At 41.5% G+C, this 18915-nt stretch overlaps 1 protein-coding gene and 2 long non-coding RNA genes across 6 annotated transcripts in view; 1 reads left to right on the top strand and 2 right to left on the bottom strand.

Moving 5' to 3' along the window:
• The window catches only part of LOC117092768, a 126388-nt gene that overhangs the window by 25521 nt on the left and 81952 nt on the right, over window positions 1–18915 (bottom strand). The window lies entirely within an intron of this gene.
• Window positions 1–18915, top strand: part of CCDC30 (coiled-coil domain containing 30) — a 153390-nt gene that overhangs the window by 76885 nt on the left and 57590 nt on the right. For all 4 annotated transcript variants that reach the window (XM_033226837.1, XM_033226835.1, XM_033226834.1 and 1 more), the window contains 2 exons: window positions 3261–3415; window positions 11785–11947. In XM_033226837.1, the coding sequence (XP_033082728.1) occupies window positions 3261–3415; window positions 11785–11947 (318 nt within the window). The remainder of the gene's footprint in view (window positions 1–3260; window positions 3416–11784; window positions 11948–18915) is intronic.
• On the bottom strand, window positions 4000–17604 carry LOC117092769. Its single transcript, XR_004440906.1, has 3 exons — window positions 17440–17604; window positions 8391–8396; window positions 4000–4052 (listed from the first exon to the last, which is right to left on the bottom strand). It is a non-coding gene; the product is annotated as an uncharacterized LOC117092769 (long non-coding RNA).

Genomic DNA, 18915 nt, shown 5'->3' with positions numbered 1-18915 from the left:
TAATTATCGTATTCATCACATCAAACATATTTTGTAATTTTGTAGGGGGATTTGTGTTGTGAAATGAACCATTTTGAAATATTGTCACTTCATTTTAGATTGCCCAACACTAGATGGCAGTAGTATGTAACAGTTGTACATTTTGATGTGCAAGTTTGAGAATTAAATTGGATTAAAAAATAATTTCGTCAAACCATATAATATGAAGCAAACATCAAAAAGTGATGACAGCAATCTGAATTAAACTAAAAAAATCTAAGTTAAAGAGTTAAACTAAGACTGGCTGAATTAACTTATTTTTAAGGGAGGAAAGGAGAGGCGAGGCAAGGCGAATGACCAGGAGAGGTGAATGGCCAGACACAGTGGCTCACACCTGTAATCCCAGCACTTTGGGAGGCCAAGGTGGGTGGATCACCTGAGGTCAGGAGTTTGAGACCAGCCTGGACAACATGGTGAAACCCCGTCTCTACTAATAATACAAAAATTAGCCAGGTGTGGTGGCACACGCCTTGAATCCCAGCTACTCCGGAGGCTGAGGCAGGAGAATTGTTTGAACCTGGGAGTGAGAGGTTGCAGTGAGCTGAGATCACACCATTGTACTCCAGCCTGGGTGACAAGAGTGAAACTCTGCCTCAAAAAGAGAGAGAGGGAAGGAAGGAAGGAGGGAGGGAGGGAGGGAGGGAGGGAGGAAGGAAGGAAGGAAGGAAGGAAGGAAGGAAGGAAGGAAGGAAGGACGGACTATTAGCATGGTGGCTCATACCTGTAATCCCAGCACTTTGGGAGGATGAGATGGGAGCATCACTTGAGCCCAAAGTTCAAGACCAGCCTGAGCAACATAGTGAGACCCTATCTCTACAAAAATAAATAAGTTAGCTGGGCATAGTAGCACATGCATGTAGTACCAGCTACTCTGAAGGCTAAGGCAGGAGGATCACCTGGGCGATATAGCAACACCCCATCTCAAAAAAAAAAAAATATCATATGTATATAGAGAGAGATTATTAAAAAGAAACAGCAAGGATGAGATTAACACAAAATTCAGTATATTGGTTTTCTCTGGTGGGGAGGGAAGAGGGTCACAGAATGGGCTTCAAAAGTATTGGAAATGTTCCCTTTCTTAAATTATGTGGCAGGTTCAGAAGTTTGGATGTATCCTTGACAGAGAAGCCAATGAGGTGATGCTTTTGTCTGTGGAATTAGTACCGAATTCCTTAACTAAGAATTCTCCCTAGACAGAACTAAATAGAACAGTTCCAAGGAACTTGAACTGGCCTCAGATGGCTGACTGCCTACTGCCATTCCCCTTGAATCATTCTGCATCTTCTCCTCTCTCATGCTGCGTGGGCTATGCAGAGACCTAGGTGCAGGGAGTTGGGTTGATGCAGAAAGCCCCTCTCTTAGAAAACAAGTGCCACCCATTGGCATTCACAGAAAATTATGGGGAATGTGATGCCAAGCCATTCTAAAGGATTCCTTGTTGGGTCAGAAATACGTTAGAGCCTGTAATCCCAGCACTTTGGGAGGCCGAGACGGGCGGATCATGAGGTCAGGAGATCGAGACCATCCTGGCGAACACGGTGACACCCCGTCTCTACTAAAAAATACAAAAAGCTAGCCGGGCGAGGTGGCGGGCGCCTGTAGTCCCAGCTACTCGGGAGGCTGAGGCAGGAGAATGGCGTAAAACCCGGGAGGCGGAGCTTGCAGTGAGCTGAGATCCGGCCACTGCACTCCAGCCCGGGCGACAGAGCAAGACTCCGTCTCAAAAAAAAAAAAAAAAAAAAAAAAAAAAAAAAAAGAAATACGTTAGAGGATAATAGCTACCCTGCTGAAATCTATTCAGTCAACAAATATTTACTGAGCACCTACTATGTACCAGGCACAATTTAAGGTGACACAAGCATTTATAAAAATAAGTAAATAAGTGTAAAGGAAATTTATCTTTTAAAAAAGTGGGGTTTTTTTGCTGCTACATGAAAAAGGCAAGAAAAAAATGTTTTTAAATGATATGTTAAATCTAGCATATAAACTCTAAAATATAGGGTCTCTCTTTCAAATTCATAAATCATATTTTTAGTTCTGCCAGAGCATTAAGAAACCTATTATTGATGCTAAGCAATATGCTAATAGGTGCTTGGTTTATAAGAGACTTCTATTTTGTTTTGCAGTGTTATTCATGAATCTAGCCACACTGTGGAGAAACTAGGTGCACTCACACAATGCTGTTGGGAGTATAAATTGGTCTAATACCTCTGGAGGCAGTTTGGCATCATCTATCAAACAAGCAAATGCTCATAAGCTTTGCCCTAGTAAATCTACACCTCATAATTTAATCTGCAGACATTGTTTGTAATAGTATTGTTTATAATAGCAAAAGATTGGAATCAGCTTAAATGTTCACCAGTAGGGCACTGGTTAAATAAGTTATGGTATACCCTTACAGTGGAGTGGTATGCAACTATGAAACAGAAGACAACTCAATATGTGCATATAATATGGAAAAATGACCAAATGTGTATTGCTATAAAAAAGTAAGGTGCCTAATTATATATGGTATAGTATTCATCGTTTGTGTAAAATTTATATGTATGGGGGATAACTATATAATATGTGTTTATATATGCATAAATAAATCTCTGGAGGGGTACATAAGTAATTAAAAACCATGGTTACCTATTCGATGGAGGAAAATTTGGAGGAAGTAGGACAGGGATGGGAAAGAGATTTTTCACTATATAGCTTCTTTTTTTGAGACTGGGTCTCACTCTGTCACTCTGTCACCCAGGCTGGAGTGCAGTGGCACAATCATTGGTTCACTGTAGCCTCAGCTTCCCTGGGCTCAAGTAATTTCCGCCACCTCAGCCTCCTGAGTAGCTGAGACTGCAGGTACTCACCACCATGCCCAGCTAATTTTTGTATTTTTTTGTAGATATGGGGTTTTACCATGTTGCCCAGGCTGGTCTCGAACCCTGAGGCTTAAGCGATTCACCCAGCTTGGCCTCCCACAGTTCTTGGATTACAGGTGTGAACCAGCATGTCTGGCCTGTAGCTTCTTTTATACATACACATTGAATTATATGAATGCATTACATACTGCAAAAATTAAACAATTTATTTTAAAATTAAATCTAGCTACTCTTTTTACTTCAGGTCAGATTAATATGTTAGCACTGCTATGTTTACTATTTGTGTGTTATTCCCCTAATTTGAAAAAAGATCACACTCTTCTTAATGCTTTACTTGTAAACTTTTTTTCATTCAAGATTTTGGACCTGCAGCAGAAATTAGAACATGCTCATAAAGTCTGTCTCACAGACACTTGTATTTCAGAGAAGCAGCAGCTACAGGAAAAGATAAAAGAAGCAACAGAAAATGAAGCTAAAGTAAAGCAACAATATCAAGAACAACAACAGAATAGGTAAGAGGAGCAGAGATCTCAGTTTCCTGTGGGTTTAGCCATGACTGGGTTAACAGCAACATCAATTTACTCTAACAGAATATCAGAGAGTATTTCTGCTCTGTCCCCACTGAAGTAAACCCAGCCACACACAATTCCTGATGTATTGCACTTATCACACTGTATTCTAATTGTTTATTTTCTAGTTTACCTCTGGCCCTAGAGTGTGAGATTTTTAAAGGCAGAGATTATTTCTTCTGGTTCTGGGACACACCTAGTGGTAACAGTAAATATTCTTGACTGACTTGCCTATGAAATACTCTGGAATTTGCTCTGACACGTAGTCTGACAAAATTCAAACTACAATGAAGTTGATATTTTGTACAAGGGAACTTCAGAGAGTTTGTGGAACAACTGAATTGAAAGATAAAATAAAAAATATATTGGCCAGGTGCAGTGGCTCACACCTGTAATCCCAGCACTTTGGGATGCTGATCCCAGGAGTTTGAGACCAGCCTGAGCAACATAGTGAGTCCTCATCTCTACCAAAATAATAATAATAATAATAATAATCATCCAGGCATGACAGTGCACTTCTGTAATCCCAGCTACTCAGGAGGCTGAGGCAGGAGGATCACTTGAGCCCAGGAGTTTGAGTCTGCAAGTGAGCCATAATTGAAACACCACACTCCAGACTGGGTTGCAGAATGAGACCCTGTCTCAAAAAACAACTTTATTTCTCAACATAAGCTCCATCAAGGTGAAGGCACTTTTGTAAGTGATAATGCACACCATTTAGTCCATCCCTAAAGAACTGAGTGAGAATCCTGGGAGTTTAACCATGTCATTGCAGTCTTTCACATATTATTAACCAAAGAGAAATGGGTGCCCTTTAAATATTTTTTAAGATTGGGAAACAAAAAGAAGTCAGAAGGAGCCAAATCAGGACTGTAAGGTGGATGCCTAATAATTTCCCATCAAAACTCTTGGAAAATTGCTCTTATTTGATGAGGGGAATGAGCAGGAGCATTGTCATGGTAGAGAAGGACTCTGGTGAAGCTTTCCCAGGCATTTTTTAAAATAAAGCTTTGGCTACCTTTCTCAAAACACTCTCATAATAAGCAGGTTATCATTTGGCTTTCTAGAAAGTCAATAAGCAAAATCCTTTGAGCATCACAAAAACTGTTGGCATGACCTCTGCTCTTGACTGGTCCACTTTTGCTGTGACTGGACTGCTTCCTCCTCTTGGTAGCCATTTCTTTGATTGTGCTTTGTCTTCAGTATCATGTTGGTAAAGTCAGGTTTCTTCTCCTGTTACAATTCTTCAAAGAAATGCATCAGGATCTTCATCCCACTTGTGTAAAAGTCCCATGGAAAGCTTTGCTCCTGTCTGTAGCTAATCTGAATGCAACAGTTTTGGCACCCATCAAGTGGAAAGTTTGCTAAACTTTAATTTCTCTGTCAGAATTGTGGTAAGCTGAATCAATTGAGATATCTATGATATTGGCTAGTATTTCTGCTGCTAATCATCAGTCTTCAATTAGGCTACAAAAAAATTTTTTTCCTTGTAAATTGGTGTGGATGGTCTGCCACTGTGGGCCTCATCTTCAACATCATCTCATCCTTTCTTAAAACGACTTATCCATTAGTAAACTGCTGATTTCTTTGGGCTATTGTCTCTTTAAACTTCTCATTAAAGCCTCAATGACTTCAGCATTCTTCCACCTTAGTTTCACCATAAATTTGATGTTTGTTCTTGCTTAGTGTCCTTATCTCTAAAGTGGGAATTGTAATGCCAGTTCTGTACATCTTTTGTGAAGATTTGCTAAGAAGAAATATGTGTGCACTATTTGAACTAAGTGTAGGCGAATAAAATATATAGGGAAATTCTTCTACCAAAAGGGGACTCTATAGTGTATATTGTTTCATAATCTAGAAGAAAGTAACCCTGATTTAAATAGATTGTAACCTACTTTTTCATTTAAAATATTATGATCTGTTTATCTGACATTAAATTTTTTTCTAGAATATTATTTTAATGATATGTCACAATTTATTTAATAAATCCTTTATTGTTGAACATTTAGATTTTTCCCAGTTTCTTCTATTTCAGTGACATAATATATATCCTGATACACAATAAGCACTTCTCCCAGGAAATAGAACCATTAGGAATATGTATTTAATAAAAGCCTTATTACAGGGACTTGGTCTTATGCAATTGTGGGTGCTGGTTATGCAGTCTATATGGCTGTCATCTTTGCACCTTATGCTAGAGCTCGAAGCCTGCAGGGCAAACAATCAGGAAGTGAAGCTGAATGTAAAATGGGAGAGCAACAAGTTGGAAACCATGAAGATGGACTGGAACCCATGTCAGTTCTTGCTGCCTCTAACCTTGATAAAGTGTAGGTATCCTACAGGAGAAACTGGCACCCTTCATCAAGGAGCTAAATAGACATCTGGCCCAGGAGATGGAAAAGTGAAGGAGGATTCAAGGGAAGGTGGAGCAGTTGTAGGCCTGGCTGTTGCATCATGCCAAGGTGAGCAGCAGATATCAGCAGTGTTTACAAACTATAAAAGTGCCTGCTCCAATCTTCTACCTGGAAAAACCAAAATGTTTCAATTCTGTTCTCTAAATCTTGCACAAATATTATCTCCTGTGGCCCACTATAACCAGAAACTTACACAGAAGGAATTCTGGGAAACTAGACAAGTCAAAATGTTACAAAGCTACTCTATTAAAAATATATTTGTTGGCCGGGCGCCGTGGCTCAAGCCTGTAATCCCAGCACTTTGGGAGGCCGAGACGGGCGGATCACGAGGTCAGGAGATCGAGACCATCCTGGCGAACACAGTGAAACCCCCGTCTCTACTAAAAATACAAAAAAAACTAGCAGGGCGAGGTGGCGGGCGCCTGTAGTCCCAGCTTCTCGGGAGGCTGAGGCAGGAGAATGGCGTAAACCGGGAGGCGGAGCTTGCAGTGAGCTGAGATCGGCCACTGCACTCCAGCCTGGGCGACAGAGCGAGACTCCGTCTCAACAACAAAAAAAAAATATATATATATATATATATATTTGTTAAGCAATAGTTAATTTTATTTAATTGAAATTAGGCCTGGCACCAGTGGCTCACATCTGTAATCCCAGCACGTTAGGAGGCTGAGGAGGGTGGATCACTTGAGGTCAGGAGTTTGAGACCAGCCTGGCCAACATGGTGAAACCCCATCTTTACTAAAAATACAAAAATTAGCCAAGCATGGTGGCAGACACGTATTAACCCCAGCTACTTGGGAGGCTGAGGCAAGAAAATTGCTTAAACTCCGGAGGTGGAGGTTGCAGTGAGCCAAGGTCGTGCTACTGCACTTCAACCCGGGCAACAGAGCAGGCTAAACAGGCGAGACTCCATCTCAAAAAAAAAAAAAAAAGTGTTGTTGTTATTGTAATATTGAACGTTATTGTTGTTACTAATGTCGTCATTATCATCACAATCTTCTCAGTAAGATGAAAAAAGTTCATTTGGCCAGAACAAAATGCTTAGAGACAAGGAAAGTGGCAAGAAAATGAGGCTAGAAAGGTAAGCTAGACTTAAGTCATGTAGAACTTAACAGACCACACTGAGTTTGAACCTGTTCATGAAGGTATTGGTCTGTGGTTGTCCTATCACATAGTATCTGTAGCTGGTTTTGGTGTTAGGGTAATGTTTGTCTCAAAAAATTACTTAGGAAGTGTCCCCTCTCCTTCAATTTTTTTTGGAAGAGATTGCAGAGAATTGGTATCATTTCTTTCTTAAATGTTTGGTAGAATTCACCATGAAATCATCTGGGCCTAGTGCTTTATTTTTTGGAAGGTAATTAATTTTTTTTTTTTAATTATACTTTAAGTTCTAGGGTACATGTGCATAACGTGCAGGTTTGTTACATATGTATACTTGTGCCATGTTGGTGTGCTGCACCCATCAACTCGTCAGCACCCATCAACTCATCATTTACATCAGGTATAACTCCCAGTGCAATCCCTCCCCCCTCCCCACCCCGTGATAGGCCCCGGTGTGTGATGTTCCCCTTCCCGAGTCCAAGTGATCTCATTGCTCAGTTCCCACCTATGAGTGAGAACATGCAGTGTTTGGATTGATTCAATTTCTTTAACAGATATAGGCCAACTTGGATTATCTATTTCTTCTTGTGTGAGCTTTCGTAGTTTGTGTCTTTCAAAGAATCAGTCCATATATTGTAAGTCCATATATTGTAGGCAGAGTTGTTCATAATATTCCTTTATTATCCTTTTAATGTCCATGGAGTTAGCAGTGGTGGCCCCTCTTTCATTTTGATATTTTTTTAAAAAATGTTTTATTTATAAAATAGAGATGGGGCTTTGCTGTGTTGCCCAGGCTGGTCTCAAGTTCCTGCATTCAAGTGATACTCCTGCCTCACCCTCCCAAAGTGCTAGGATTATATATGTGAGCCATTTTGCCTGGCCACATTTTTTATATTATTAATATTTGTCTTCTCTATTTATTAGTTAGCCAGGCTAGAGGTTTATCTATTTTATTCATCTTTTCAAAGAACAAACTTTTGGTTTCATTTATTTTTCTCTATTGTTTATTGTTTTCAATCCCATTGACTAATACTCTCATTTTTACTATTTATTTGCTTTAGGCTTATAATGTTCTTGTTTCTCTAGTTTCCTAAGGTGAAAGCTTAGATTACTGATTTTAGATTTTTCTTCCTTTATAATATATGCATGTAATACTACAAGTTTTCTGCTATGTTGTATCCTATAAATTTTGTAAGTTGTATTTCATTTTCATTTAGTTTAAAATATTTTTAATTTATTGAGACCTCCTCCTTGACTCATGTATTATTTAGAAGTGTGTTGTTTATCCCAAATATTTGGAATTTTCCATCTCTCTTTTTCTTATTGATTTATGGTTTCATAATATCAGTTTAAACAGTTGTGTGACATTCTGCTACATAGATATATCATACTTTATGTAATACTTATATCTTTTAGGCTTTTTTGCTATTATAAAGCTATCATAAATAACTTTATACATAAGACTTTGCAACTGCAATGAAGTATGATGAAGTGTGGTAAGTTATGCTAAAGGAGGTTTAGGTTACCATGATAGTACATAACACGGATACCTATGGAGTGAGGGAACTTAAGAAAGACTTCCTCAAAGAAAGTGATTTAAGCTGAGAATGAAGTAGTTGGTATCAAGAAGCTAAATAGAGAGTAGTGTGGAGGATGACTTTGAGGAAGTGAAAAAGTTCATTGGCTGAAAGAAAATAAGGTTAGGGACAGTGGTGAGAAAATGAGATGAGGAAGGTGAGGTAGGCCTAGCTCATGCAGAAACCTTAGGTTTTTTGTTTGTTTGTTTGTTTAGAGTCAGGGATCTTGCTCTGTTGCCCAGGCTGGAATACAGTGGCACAATCATGACTCACTGCAGCCCTGAACTCCTGAGCTCAGGTAATCCTCCTGCCTCCACCTACTCAGTAGCTAGGACTATAGGCATGCCCAACATGCCCAGCTAATTAAAAAGAAAAATTAGGGATCTCCTTATGTTGCTCAGGTTGTTTTAGAACTCCTGGCCTCAGGTGATCCTCCAGCCTTAGACTCCCACAGTGTTGGGAGGTGTGAGCCATAGTGCCACAGATCCTCATGAGCCACAGTGCCCAGCTCTTGTGAGCCACAGTGCCCATTTCTCATGCAGAACCTATCAAGCCGTGGTGAACAGTTTGGAGTTTACCTTAAGAGTAATGGGGTTCCTGAATCAAAGAACAGGAAAAATATATATAAAAATAAGAGTAATGGGGAGCCACTATAGGATTTTGAGCAGAGGAAGTTGTATGATTAGTTTGCAATTTAGAAAGAACACTCTGACTACTAAAAGAGGCTCAGGCTACAGAGAATGCAGGGAGTCTTATCCATACACCAATTTCTTAATTTTATTCATTGGCAGACCTGGTTTGTTAGTCTTTTATTTTTCAAACTCTGTATCAATTAACTTCTCGCATATTCATGAGTTTCTCTTTTAATTTTGACTTCCTACTTTGCTTTTTTTCTTTTTGTAGAGATGGGGGTCTCACTCTATCACCCAGGCTGCAGTGCAGTTGTGTGATCAAAGTTCACTGCAGCCTTGACCTCCCAGGCTCAAGCACTTCTCCCACCTCAGCCTCCAGAGCAGCTGGGACTACAGGCGCATGCCACCATGCCTGTCTAATTTTTTAAAAAAAATTTTTATAGAGACAAGTTCTCACTATGTTGCCCAGGCTGCTCTTGAACTTTGGGGCTCAAGCAATCCTCCCACCTTGGCCTCTCAAAGTGCTGGGATTATAGGTGTGAGCCACCATGTCCAGCCAACTTCCTACTTTCCAATTCGAGTTTTCAGCTTTCAAATTTTACTGCCAATAACTCAAGTGTTTTTAGTTTCAGTGGATCAAAACTTCTCTTTTAGTTCCAAGGCTTCTCTCTTAGTTTGGAAATTGAGAGTGTAACCAAAAAGAAGTAGGCCATAATAGCAGGTATACAGTTAATTAGATGAAGGAGAGATGAAAGAGAGGATATTGCTGTAGAAGTAGATGTGAATGGTAGAAAATTAGCTATAGCAGTCCTTGGAGAGTCTGCACTTATATCCAAGAAACATAAGGAGAAGAACTAGAGGTGGAGAGATGTGAGCCCATGTCTCAAATATAATCATCCCCCAATAACCTGTTGATTTATCAGAATACTGAAGTTAGAGAAAGCAAACTTATTTGTCTAATGTCAGTATTTTACTGCCCTAGCATGCAGGTGAGACTTTTGCCCACCAGTACTATTTCATTATCATCATCACAGTCTTCGAGATGAATCTCCTAAGTCCAGAGAACCTTGGTCTGAAATCCTCAGAAAACTCTTTCCACAAACTGTACTCTATTACTGAAATGCCAAGGATTTGGTCTAGGTCCCATTGCTTAGTGCAATGAGTATTGCCAGGGAAGTGCAATGAGTATTGCCAGGGAAGAAGGCTTTATTAGGGTGCCACACAGTTGAGGAGAATGGGAGATCAGTCTCAAATCTATCTACCTGACCAACTAAAATTTGGGGGGTTATAGCAGGGAAGCAATGTAAAACAGGAATTAGTGAGGGGTAAGGAACCAATCATAAGGAATGAGGCATCTCATTTTCTGGATGCTATGATCTGGTGAATTTTAGTTTCTTGCCTGAGGGTCAGTCTCCTGAGGGAGGAACTCAGATATAAATTTCAAGTTTTAAGACTGGGAGGGTACATTTCTACATTTGTTCAAAAAACTATAAATATAATTTCTATGGGACAGTTGGGCCAGTTTCATAATGAGACTGAATAAGCAAAGTGTTAATGGCCCTTGTAGGGGTGAAGGGAAAATGTCCCCTCCCCTTCTGAAGGTTTTCTGAAAAGCCAACTGACAAAAGGCAGATTAATAGGAGAAAAAGCAAACACAATTTTATTAACGTGGGGTGGGGAAAATCAAGTGTGGTGACCCAATAGCTGAGTGTTTGCAGAAGCTTATATACCCGTTTCCAGGGCAGAGGGAGATGAGGAATGTAGATAATTCCAAGGGACAGTAACTCATTAGGGAGAATGAAGGGACCCTGAAGACAAAAATTAATTCATAAATTATTCTCCTGGGAATTTGAATGAGTTTAAGAGATAGTCGTTTTCTTGTGAAAAGGTCTGTGGAGGAGTTGTTTTAGTCCTCAATCTTCTTTTCTGAAGATCCATAAATAATGCAATTTCAGGGAGGCGATGGGTATAATTCTTCTCCTTGGTAAGTCCAGTCTTCATGCAGATAAGGGAAAAGCCTCTTCTAGCATCTGCTGATCTCTAAGGGCCTTTCATTCAAAATATTTAGTATACCAGGGTACCATATTTGGGGTAAAATTCTCAGAGTTCCTTTGCCCTCTTTTGGAAAATGGTAATTTTTCTCATAAAATGCAGGTTCATTTATGATTCATTTATAGCAGTGTTAATGTGTGCTTATTAGTATCAATAGTGCTTTTAACTAACATTACCTTGAACCCAGAAGATGAAGGGCTCCACTCGTAAAGCAGTAAGGAAGAAAGAATATGGGATTCAGGATTCAAGCCCTACCTCTACCTTGTCTTAACTGTTCTCTGTACCACAACTTCCTCATCTCTGAAATAAGGACAATTACTTTTTCCTCGTAGGGTCATTTTGATGAGTGAGTGAGAGAACTAAGGAAAGCTTCTGTCACAAAAGAGGTTCCCTGTGTTGGTCCCTTTAGCTTATAGACACATACCCTACTTCATTGAACCAAAAAAAAAAAAAATCCCTTGTGATGCCATAAAATTTTAGGTCTGAATTTCATTTGCAATTCATAGTGTGATTTAATGTACATTAATTGCCCTCAGGAAACTCCTATATCAGAACGTAGATGAGTTACACAGGCAAGTGAGAACCTTACAAGATAAAGAAAATCTACTGGAAATGACCTGTTCTCAGCAACAATCCAGAATTCAGCAACAAGAGGCCCTACTTAAACAACTGGAAAATGAGAAAAGAAAATATGATGAGGTAAGAAAGTAAATAGACATGCTTCTCAGTTTTCCTATTCCCATTAGTCACAGCTAATTATTATTGAGTGCCTAGCACTTTACTAAATTGTTTAGTCAGGGTTCAGTCAGGAAAGTAGAATCTACTCTAGGTATTTCAAGCAAGAAGAGATTTAACACAGGGAATAAGAGCTTACAAAACAGATGGAAGGGACCAGGGGAGAGTAGAGTCAGAAAGGACTGCTGCTAGCTTTCAATAAATCCAGAAATTCAGAAATCACAGAGAAATCATCTCCTGCAGCGTCAAAGTGGAGAATTTGCAGGAACTCTCCTGAAGCTCCTACAAATGTCTCATCTGTTGTCTGCCCTTTTATCCATCTGCTAGTGCTAGAGAACTGTTGAGGGGAAAGGCAAATAAACCTGTTTCTTCTTTCTGTACTCGTACCACTCTCAATACTTCACTTCTGATATAGTTTGGATGATTCTCCTCCCCAAATCTCATGCTGAAATGTAATCCCCATCATTGGAGGTGGGGCTTGGGGGGAGGTGGTTTGGTCATGGGGGTGGCTCCCTCATAAATGACTTGATGCTGTCCTCACGATAATGACTTATTGTGAGATCTAGATGTTTAAAAGTGTGTGGCACCTCTCTGCTCTCTCTTGCTCCCACTGTCACCATGTGACATGTCTGCTCCCATTTCACCTACCGCCATGATTGTTAGCTTCCTGAGGCCCTCACCAGAAGCTGAGCAGATGGCAATACCATGCTTCCTGTATAGTCTGCATATCTGTAAGCCAATTAAACTTCTTTTCTTGATAAATTACTCAGTCTCAGGTATTTGTTTATAGCAGTGCAAGAACAGCTTGACGCAGAAAATTGGTACCAAGAAGCGGAGCATTGCTGAAAAAGATACCTGAAAATGTGGAAGCAACTTTGGAACTGGGTAACAGGCAGAGAATGGAAGAGTTTGGAGGGCTCAGTAGAAGACAGGAGGACCAGGAGCCCCAGCGCTTGCTTGAGGCCAGGAATTCGAGACCAGCCTGAGCAACATAGTGAGACCTTGTCTCAACAAAAAAATAACAAATTAGCCAGACATGGTGGCACGGACCTGTAGTACCAGCTACTCAGGAGGCTGAGGTGGGAAGATCACTTGAGCTGGGAGGTCGGGGTTGCAGTGAGCCATGATCATGCCCCTACACTACAGCCTGGGTGACACAGCAAGACCCTTTCTCAAAAAAAAAAAAAAAAAGAGGATGAAAATTTGTAGCTTCTTAGAGACTGGTTAAATGGTTGTGACCAAAACACTGATAGAAATACAGACAGTAAAGGCCAGCCTAGTGAGGTCTCAGATGGAAATGAGGAAGTTATTGGGAACTGGAATAAACATCACTCATGTTATACCCTAGCAAAGAAATCCTGCATTGTGTTCATATACCAAGGATCTGTGGAAGTTTGAACTTAAGAGTGGTAAGTTAGGGTCTCTGGCAGAAGAAATTTCTAAACAGCAAAGCATTCAAGATGTGGCCTGACTCCTTGTAACAACCTATCATCAGATATGGGAGGAAAGGAATGACTTAAAGTTAGAACTTATATTCAAAAGGGAAGCAGAGAGTATTAAAATTCAGCAAATTTGCAGCCTGGCCATGTGGCAGAGAAAGAATCCCAGCAGGGTACTACAGCTCAGTTGTGGCTCAAAGGACCCCAGATACAGCTAAGGCTGCCTGTCCAGAGGATGCAAGCCATAAGCCTTGGTGCCTTCCATGTGGTATTAAACCTGTGGGCACACAGATTGCAAGAGTGAAGGAGGCTTGGCAGCTCCCACATAGATTTCAGATGATGTGTGAGAAAGCCTGGGTGCCCAGGCAGAACCCTGCCACAGGGGCAGAGCCCTCACAGAGAAGTTCTAATAGGACAATGCTGAGGGGAAACGTGGGGTTGGGGTCCCCACACAGAGTCCCCACTGGGGCACTGCCTATTGGAGCTATAAGAAGTGGGCCACTGCCCTCCAGACCCCAGAATGGTAGCTCCACAGGCAGCTTGCACCCTGTACCTGGGAAAGCCTCAGACACCGAACTCCAACCAGTGAGATCAGCCGCAAGGGCTGCGGCCTGCAGAGCCACAGGAGAAGAGCTACTGAAGGCCTTGGGAGCCTACCCATTGCACCATTGTGCCCTGGATGTGGGACATGGAGTCAAGGGAGAGTATTTTGGAGCTTTAAGATTTAATGACTGCCTTGCTGAGATTTAGACTTGTATGGGGCCTATTGACTCTTTTTTTTTTTTTTTTTTTTTTTTTGAGACGGAGTCTCGCTCTGCCGCCCAGGCTGGAGTGCAGTGGCCGGATCTCAGCTCACTGCAAGCTCCGCCTCCCGGGTTCATGCCATTCTCCTGCCTCAGCCTCCCGAGTAGCTGGGACTACAGGCGCCCGCCACGTCGCCCGGCTAGTTTTTTGTATTTTTAGTAGAGACGGGGTTTCACCATGTTAGCCAGGATGGTCTTGATCTTCTGACCTCGTGATCCGCCCGTCTCGGCCTCCCAAAGTGCTGGGATTACAGGCTTGAGCCACCGCGCCCGGCCTTTTTTTTTTTTTTTTTTTGAGACAGAGTCTCACTCTGTAGCCCGGGCTGGAGTGCAGTGGCCGGATCTCAGCTCACTGCAAGCTCCGCCTCCCGGGTTTACCCCATTCTCCTGCCTCAGCCTCCTGAGTGGCTGGGACTACAGGCGCCCGCCATCTCACCCAGCTAGTTTTTTGTATTTTTTAGTAGAGACGGGGTTTCACCATATTAGCCAGGATGGTCTCAATCTCCTGACCTCGTGATCCGTCCGTCTTGGCCTCCCAAAGTGCTAGGATTACAGGCTTGAGCCACCATGCCTGGCCTGACTCTTTTGTTTGGCTAATTTTTCCCTTTTGGAATTGTGATGTTTACCTAAAGCCTGTACTACCATTGTGTCTTGGGATTGAATGACTTATTTTGATTTTTACAGGCTCATAAGTGGAAGGAGATAAGTCTCAGAAGAGACTTAGGACTTTGGACTTGATGGTCAATGAGTTAAGACTTTCGGGAACTATTGGTAGGGGATGATTGTATTTTGTAGTGTGAGAAAGGCATGCAATTTGAGGGGTCATGGGTGGAATTATACAGTTTGGATCTTTGTCGCCTCCAAATCTCATGTTGAAATGTAATCCCCATTGTTGGAGGTTGGGTCTGAGGGGAGGTGTTTGGGTCATTGGAGTGCATCCATCATGAATGGCTTAGTGCTGTCCTCCTGATAGTGAGTGTGCTCTTCATGAGATCTGGTTGTTTAAAAGTATGTAGCCAGGCATGGTAGCTCATGCCTGTAATCCCAGCAGTTTGGGAGGCCAAGGTGAGTGGATCACTTGAGCTCAGGAGTTTGAGACCAGCCTTGGCAACATGGAGAAATCCATCTGTGCAAAAAAATACAAAAATTAGCTGGGTGTGGTGGCATGCACCTGTAGTCTCAGCTATTCAGGAGGCTGAGGTGGGGAAGATGGCTTGAACCTGGGAGGCGGAATTTGCAGTGACCTGAGATCATGCCATTGCACTCCAGCTTAGACAACAGAGCCAGACCCTGTCTCAAAAAATAAATAAATAAAATTTAAAATATAAATAAATAAATAAATAAATAAATAATGTGACACCTCTCCCCATTCTCTTGCTCCTCTCACCATATGACATGTCTGCTCCCACTTCACCTACCATCATGATTGTGAGCTTCCTGAGGCCCTCACCAGAAGCTGAGCAGATGCTGGCACCATGCTTTCTGTATCCTGCAGAACCATGAGCCAATTATACTTCTTTTCTCTATAAATTACCCAGTCTCAGGTATTCCTTTATAGCAATGCAAAAATGGCCAAATACAACTTCTGACACCAGTTATGTGAGTTTTTCCCCATGCTAAGAAATTCTCCAATTCTCTGTGGACACCAACTGGATGTACAAAAATGTAAGTCAATCTGACACTATCTACCTGAAGATAGCATCAGATCCCATGAGTTAAGGTCTCAGTCCTATCATACTGCCCCCATTCGAGAGGCCAATTGCAAGTCCAGGTTTTTGCTTATGCTTCTGACCAACCAGCTATAAATCAGAGGTACCCACAACCCTCTCCTTGGGTTTGATCTTTTGCTAGGATGGCTCACAGAATTTAGGAAAACAGTTTACTTACTGGATTACTGGCTGATTATAAAAAAATACAACTCAGGAACAGCCAGATGGAAGAGATACATAGGGCAAGGCATGTGGAAAGGGATGTGGAGCTTCCGTGACCTCTGATCACACCACCCTCCCAGGACCTCCACATATGCAGCAACCTAGAAGCTCTCTAAACCCTGTCCTTTTGGGGGTTTATGAAGCCTTCATTATGTAGGCATGATTGGTTAAATCATTCACTGTTAGTGATTAACTCAACCTTTAGTCCCTCTCCCTTCCTGGGAATTCTGGGTGAGGCTGAAAGTTCCAACTCTCTAATCATATAGTGATACCCCTGGCAACCTGCCCAAATCCTGAGGCTACCCAAGAGTCTCCCCACCCCCTGCCATCAGTCTTCTCATTAGTTTACAAAAAGACACTTACCACTTCAGAGATGCAAAGAGTTTTAGGAGCAGCGTGCCAGGAAATAGGACAAAGATCAAAATATGTATGTATTATACCACAGTAACACAAGAAAAATTACTTTTCCTTCCCTTATGCTTTCCAAATTGTGTGCAAGTTCCTCTCATCTGCAGAAACTACACTTGATCCCTGCTAGCAGGGGAGTCTGGAAAATGCAGTTTTCAGGCTTCCAAGCTCATGGCCCAGGGGAAACCTTATAAGAGTGGAGTCATGTTGAGTTCTAGCACAGTCCACTTTGGATACTCAGCATCCATACAAATGCTTTTACCTTGTGGCTTAACTTCTAAACGACAAGAAGAATATCATGCTTCCACTTAATATGATGCACTATAAGTCATATAAAGACACACTGTCTGCATAAAAATAAAGAATACTCAAAGTCCAATCAGTATCTATGATTATTTTGGGGTGATGTTCATTTACTTCAGCCTCAATCCACATGTATAGATATACTATAACATTAAAACTTAATTATAGGCCAGATGTGGTGGCTCACAACTGTAATCCCAATGATTTAGGAGGCTGAGGTGGGAGGACTGCTTGAGCTCAGGAGTTTGAGACCGGCCTAGGCAGCATAGCAAGGCCCTGTCTCTACAAAAAAAAATTTTTTTTAATTAGCTGGGCCTGATGGTGTGCACCTGCAGCTCTAGCTACTTGGGAGGCTGAGGTGGGAGGATTGCTTGAGCCCAGGAGGTCAAGGCTTCAGTGAGCTATGTTTATGTCACTGCACTGTAGCCTGAGTGACAGAATGAGACCTCAAGTGAAAAAAGAAAAAGCTTAATTAGAAGCCAGGAACTTATAATTAAGCATGTGCCTGTAGTACTAGCTGCTTAGGAGGCTGAGGCAGAAGGATTGCTTGTGGCCAGAAGTTCAAGGCTCACTATGCTATGATTGTACCTGTGAATAGCCCCTGTATTCCAGACTGGGCAACATAGCAAGACCTCATTTCTTAAATTAAAACATCATGGTCTTCTGCTCTGAATAAAATAAGAAATGAAAATTTTAAAAATTAAAACAGAAAAAATTATAAAGTTAACTACCAGTAATACAATAGCACACATTTTGCTAATGGGTATTGGCATAAGAAGCCACTCCCAATTTCATCTCTTGGTCCCTTTTCATGTATTCTGGCTAGGGGAGAAATAATATCATGTATCAATCACAGTTAAAAGTTTATACATCATCTTGTAAGACAGCACCTCAAACCTATGAAGTGTTGTCACCCGGCCAGCATCATAGCTAAGTCTTCCATAGGTAATTTCACTGTTTTGTTTTTTTTTTCCAGATTGGTTTTTCTGCATGACAGGATATATGGTAGAACCAATGAATCATATGATTATATGAGCCATTGTTTCACTTTTCTTACTGTAGAATGATTTTCTTGGTCAGAAGCAATGTTTCGGGGTTTTTTTTTATTATTACTACAAGTCTAGATCTGAGTTACATATCATGACAAGAAATAAGGAATTTGGTAAGTGCACAGATGGTGGTCCTGGCAAAAGCATTATGGACAGAAAAAGCAAATCTAGGCCAGGCGTGGTGGCTCATGCCTGCCATCCTAGCACTTTGGAAGCCCAAGGCGGGCAGATCACTTGAGGTCAGGAATCCGAGACCATCCTGGCCAACATGGAGAAATCCTCTCTCTACTAAAAATACAAAAATCAGCCGGGTGTGGAGGCGCATGCCTGTAATTCCAGCTACTCGGGAGGCTGAGGCAGGAGAGTCGCTTGAGCCCGGGAGGCAAAAGTTGCAGTGAGCTGAGATTGTGCCACTGCATTCCAGCCTGGACAACAGAGCAAGACGCTGTCTCAGAAAAAGAAAAACAAAAGAAAAAGCAAATCCATATTTAAAATAAGTCTCTAGTCCACTGAGAGCAAATTGTCATTCTAGCCATGATAGAAAGGTAATGAACCTGCTACCAGGTGGCTTGCTGGTTCTCCCAGGAGATGGTGCCATATTACTTGCTCAGCATTTATATTGGGATCTTGGCATTTGGCAAATTAAGTGGATTAGCCTTAGTGACTCCCTGAAAAATATATATTCCTGCTATCATGCACCTTGTCCATGAGCCCACTAAGCAGGCAAATGGGTGCCAGAAAGAGGCTAACTGACATGTACAGAAAGCACTGTTTGTTCCATCTGATTATTGAGAGACGCCTCTGGTGCAAATGCCCTGTGGTGAGCAAAAACATGTGAAACAGACTTCTAGGTTCTGATCCAGCATGTAAGAAGCTTGGAAGTTGTCACTGTATCCTGATAACAAGTGAAATGCCAAACAAACTGAAAAATCAACACATTTCCCTAGATCCTTCAGAGGAGAGAGGTCACAGTCCAAACCACTACCCCAAAAATTAGAG

The sequence above is a fragment of the Trachypithecus francoisi genome, unplaced genomic scaffold (assembly GCF_009764315.1).
Source record: "Trachypithecus francoisi isolate TF-2019V2 unplaced genomic scaffold, Tfra_2.0 Lachesis_group12, whole genome shotgun sequence".
Taxonomy (NCBI): domain Eukaryota; kingdom Metazoa; phylum Chordata; class Mammalia; order Primates; family Cercopithecidae; genus Trachypithecus; species Trachypithecus francoisi.
Note: the sequence above shows the minus strand (reverse complement) of the source record. Positions and strands in the feature narration are given on the sequence as shown.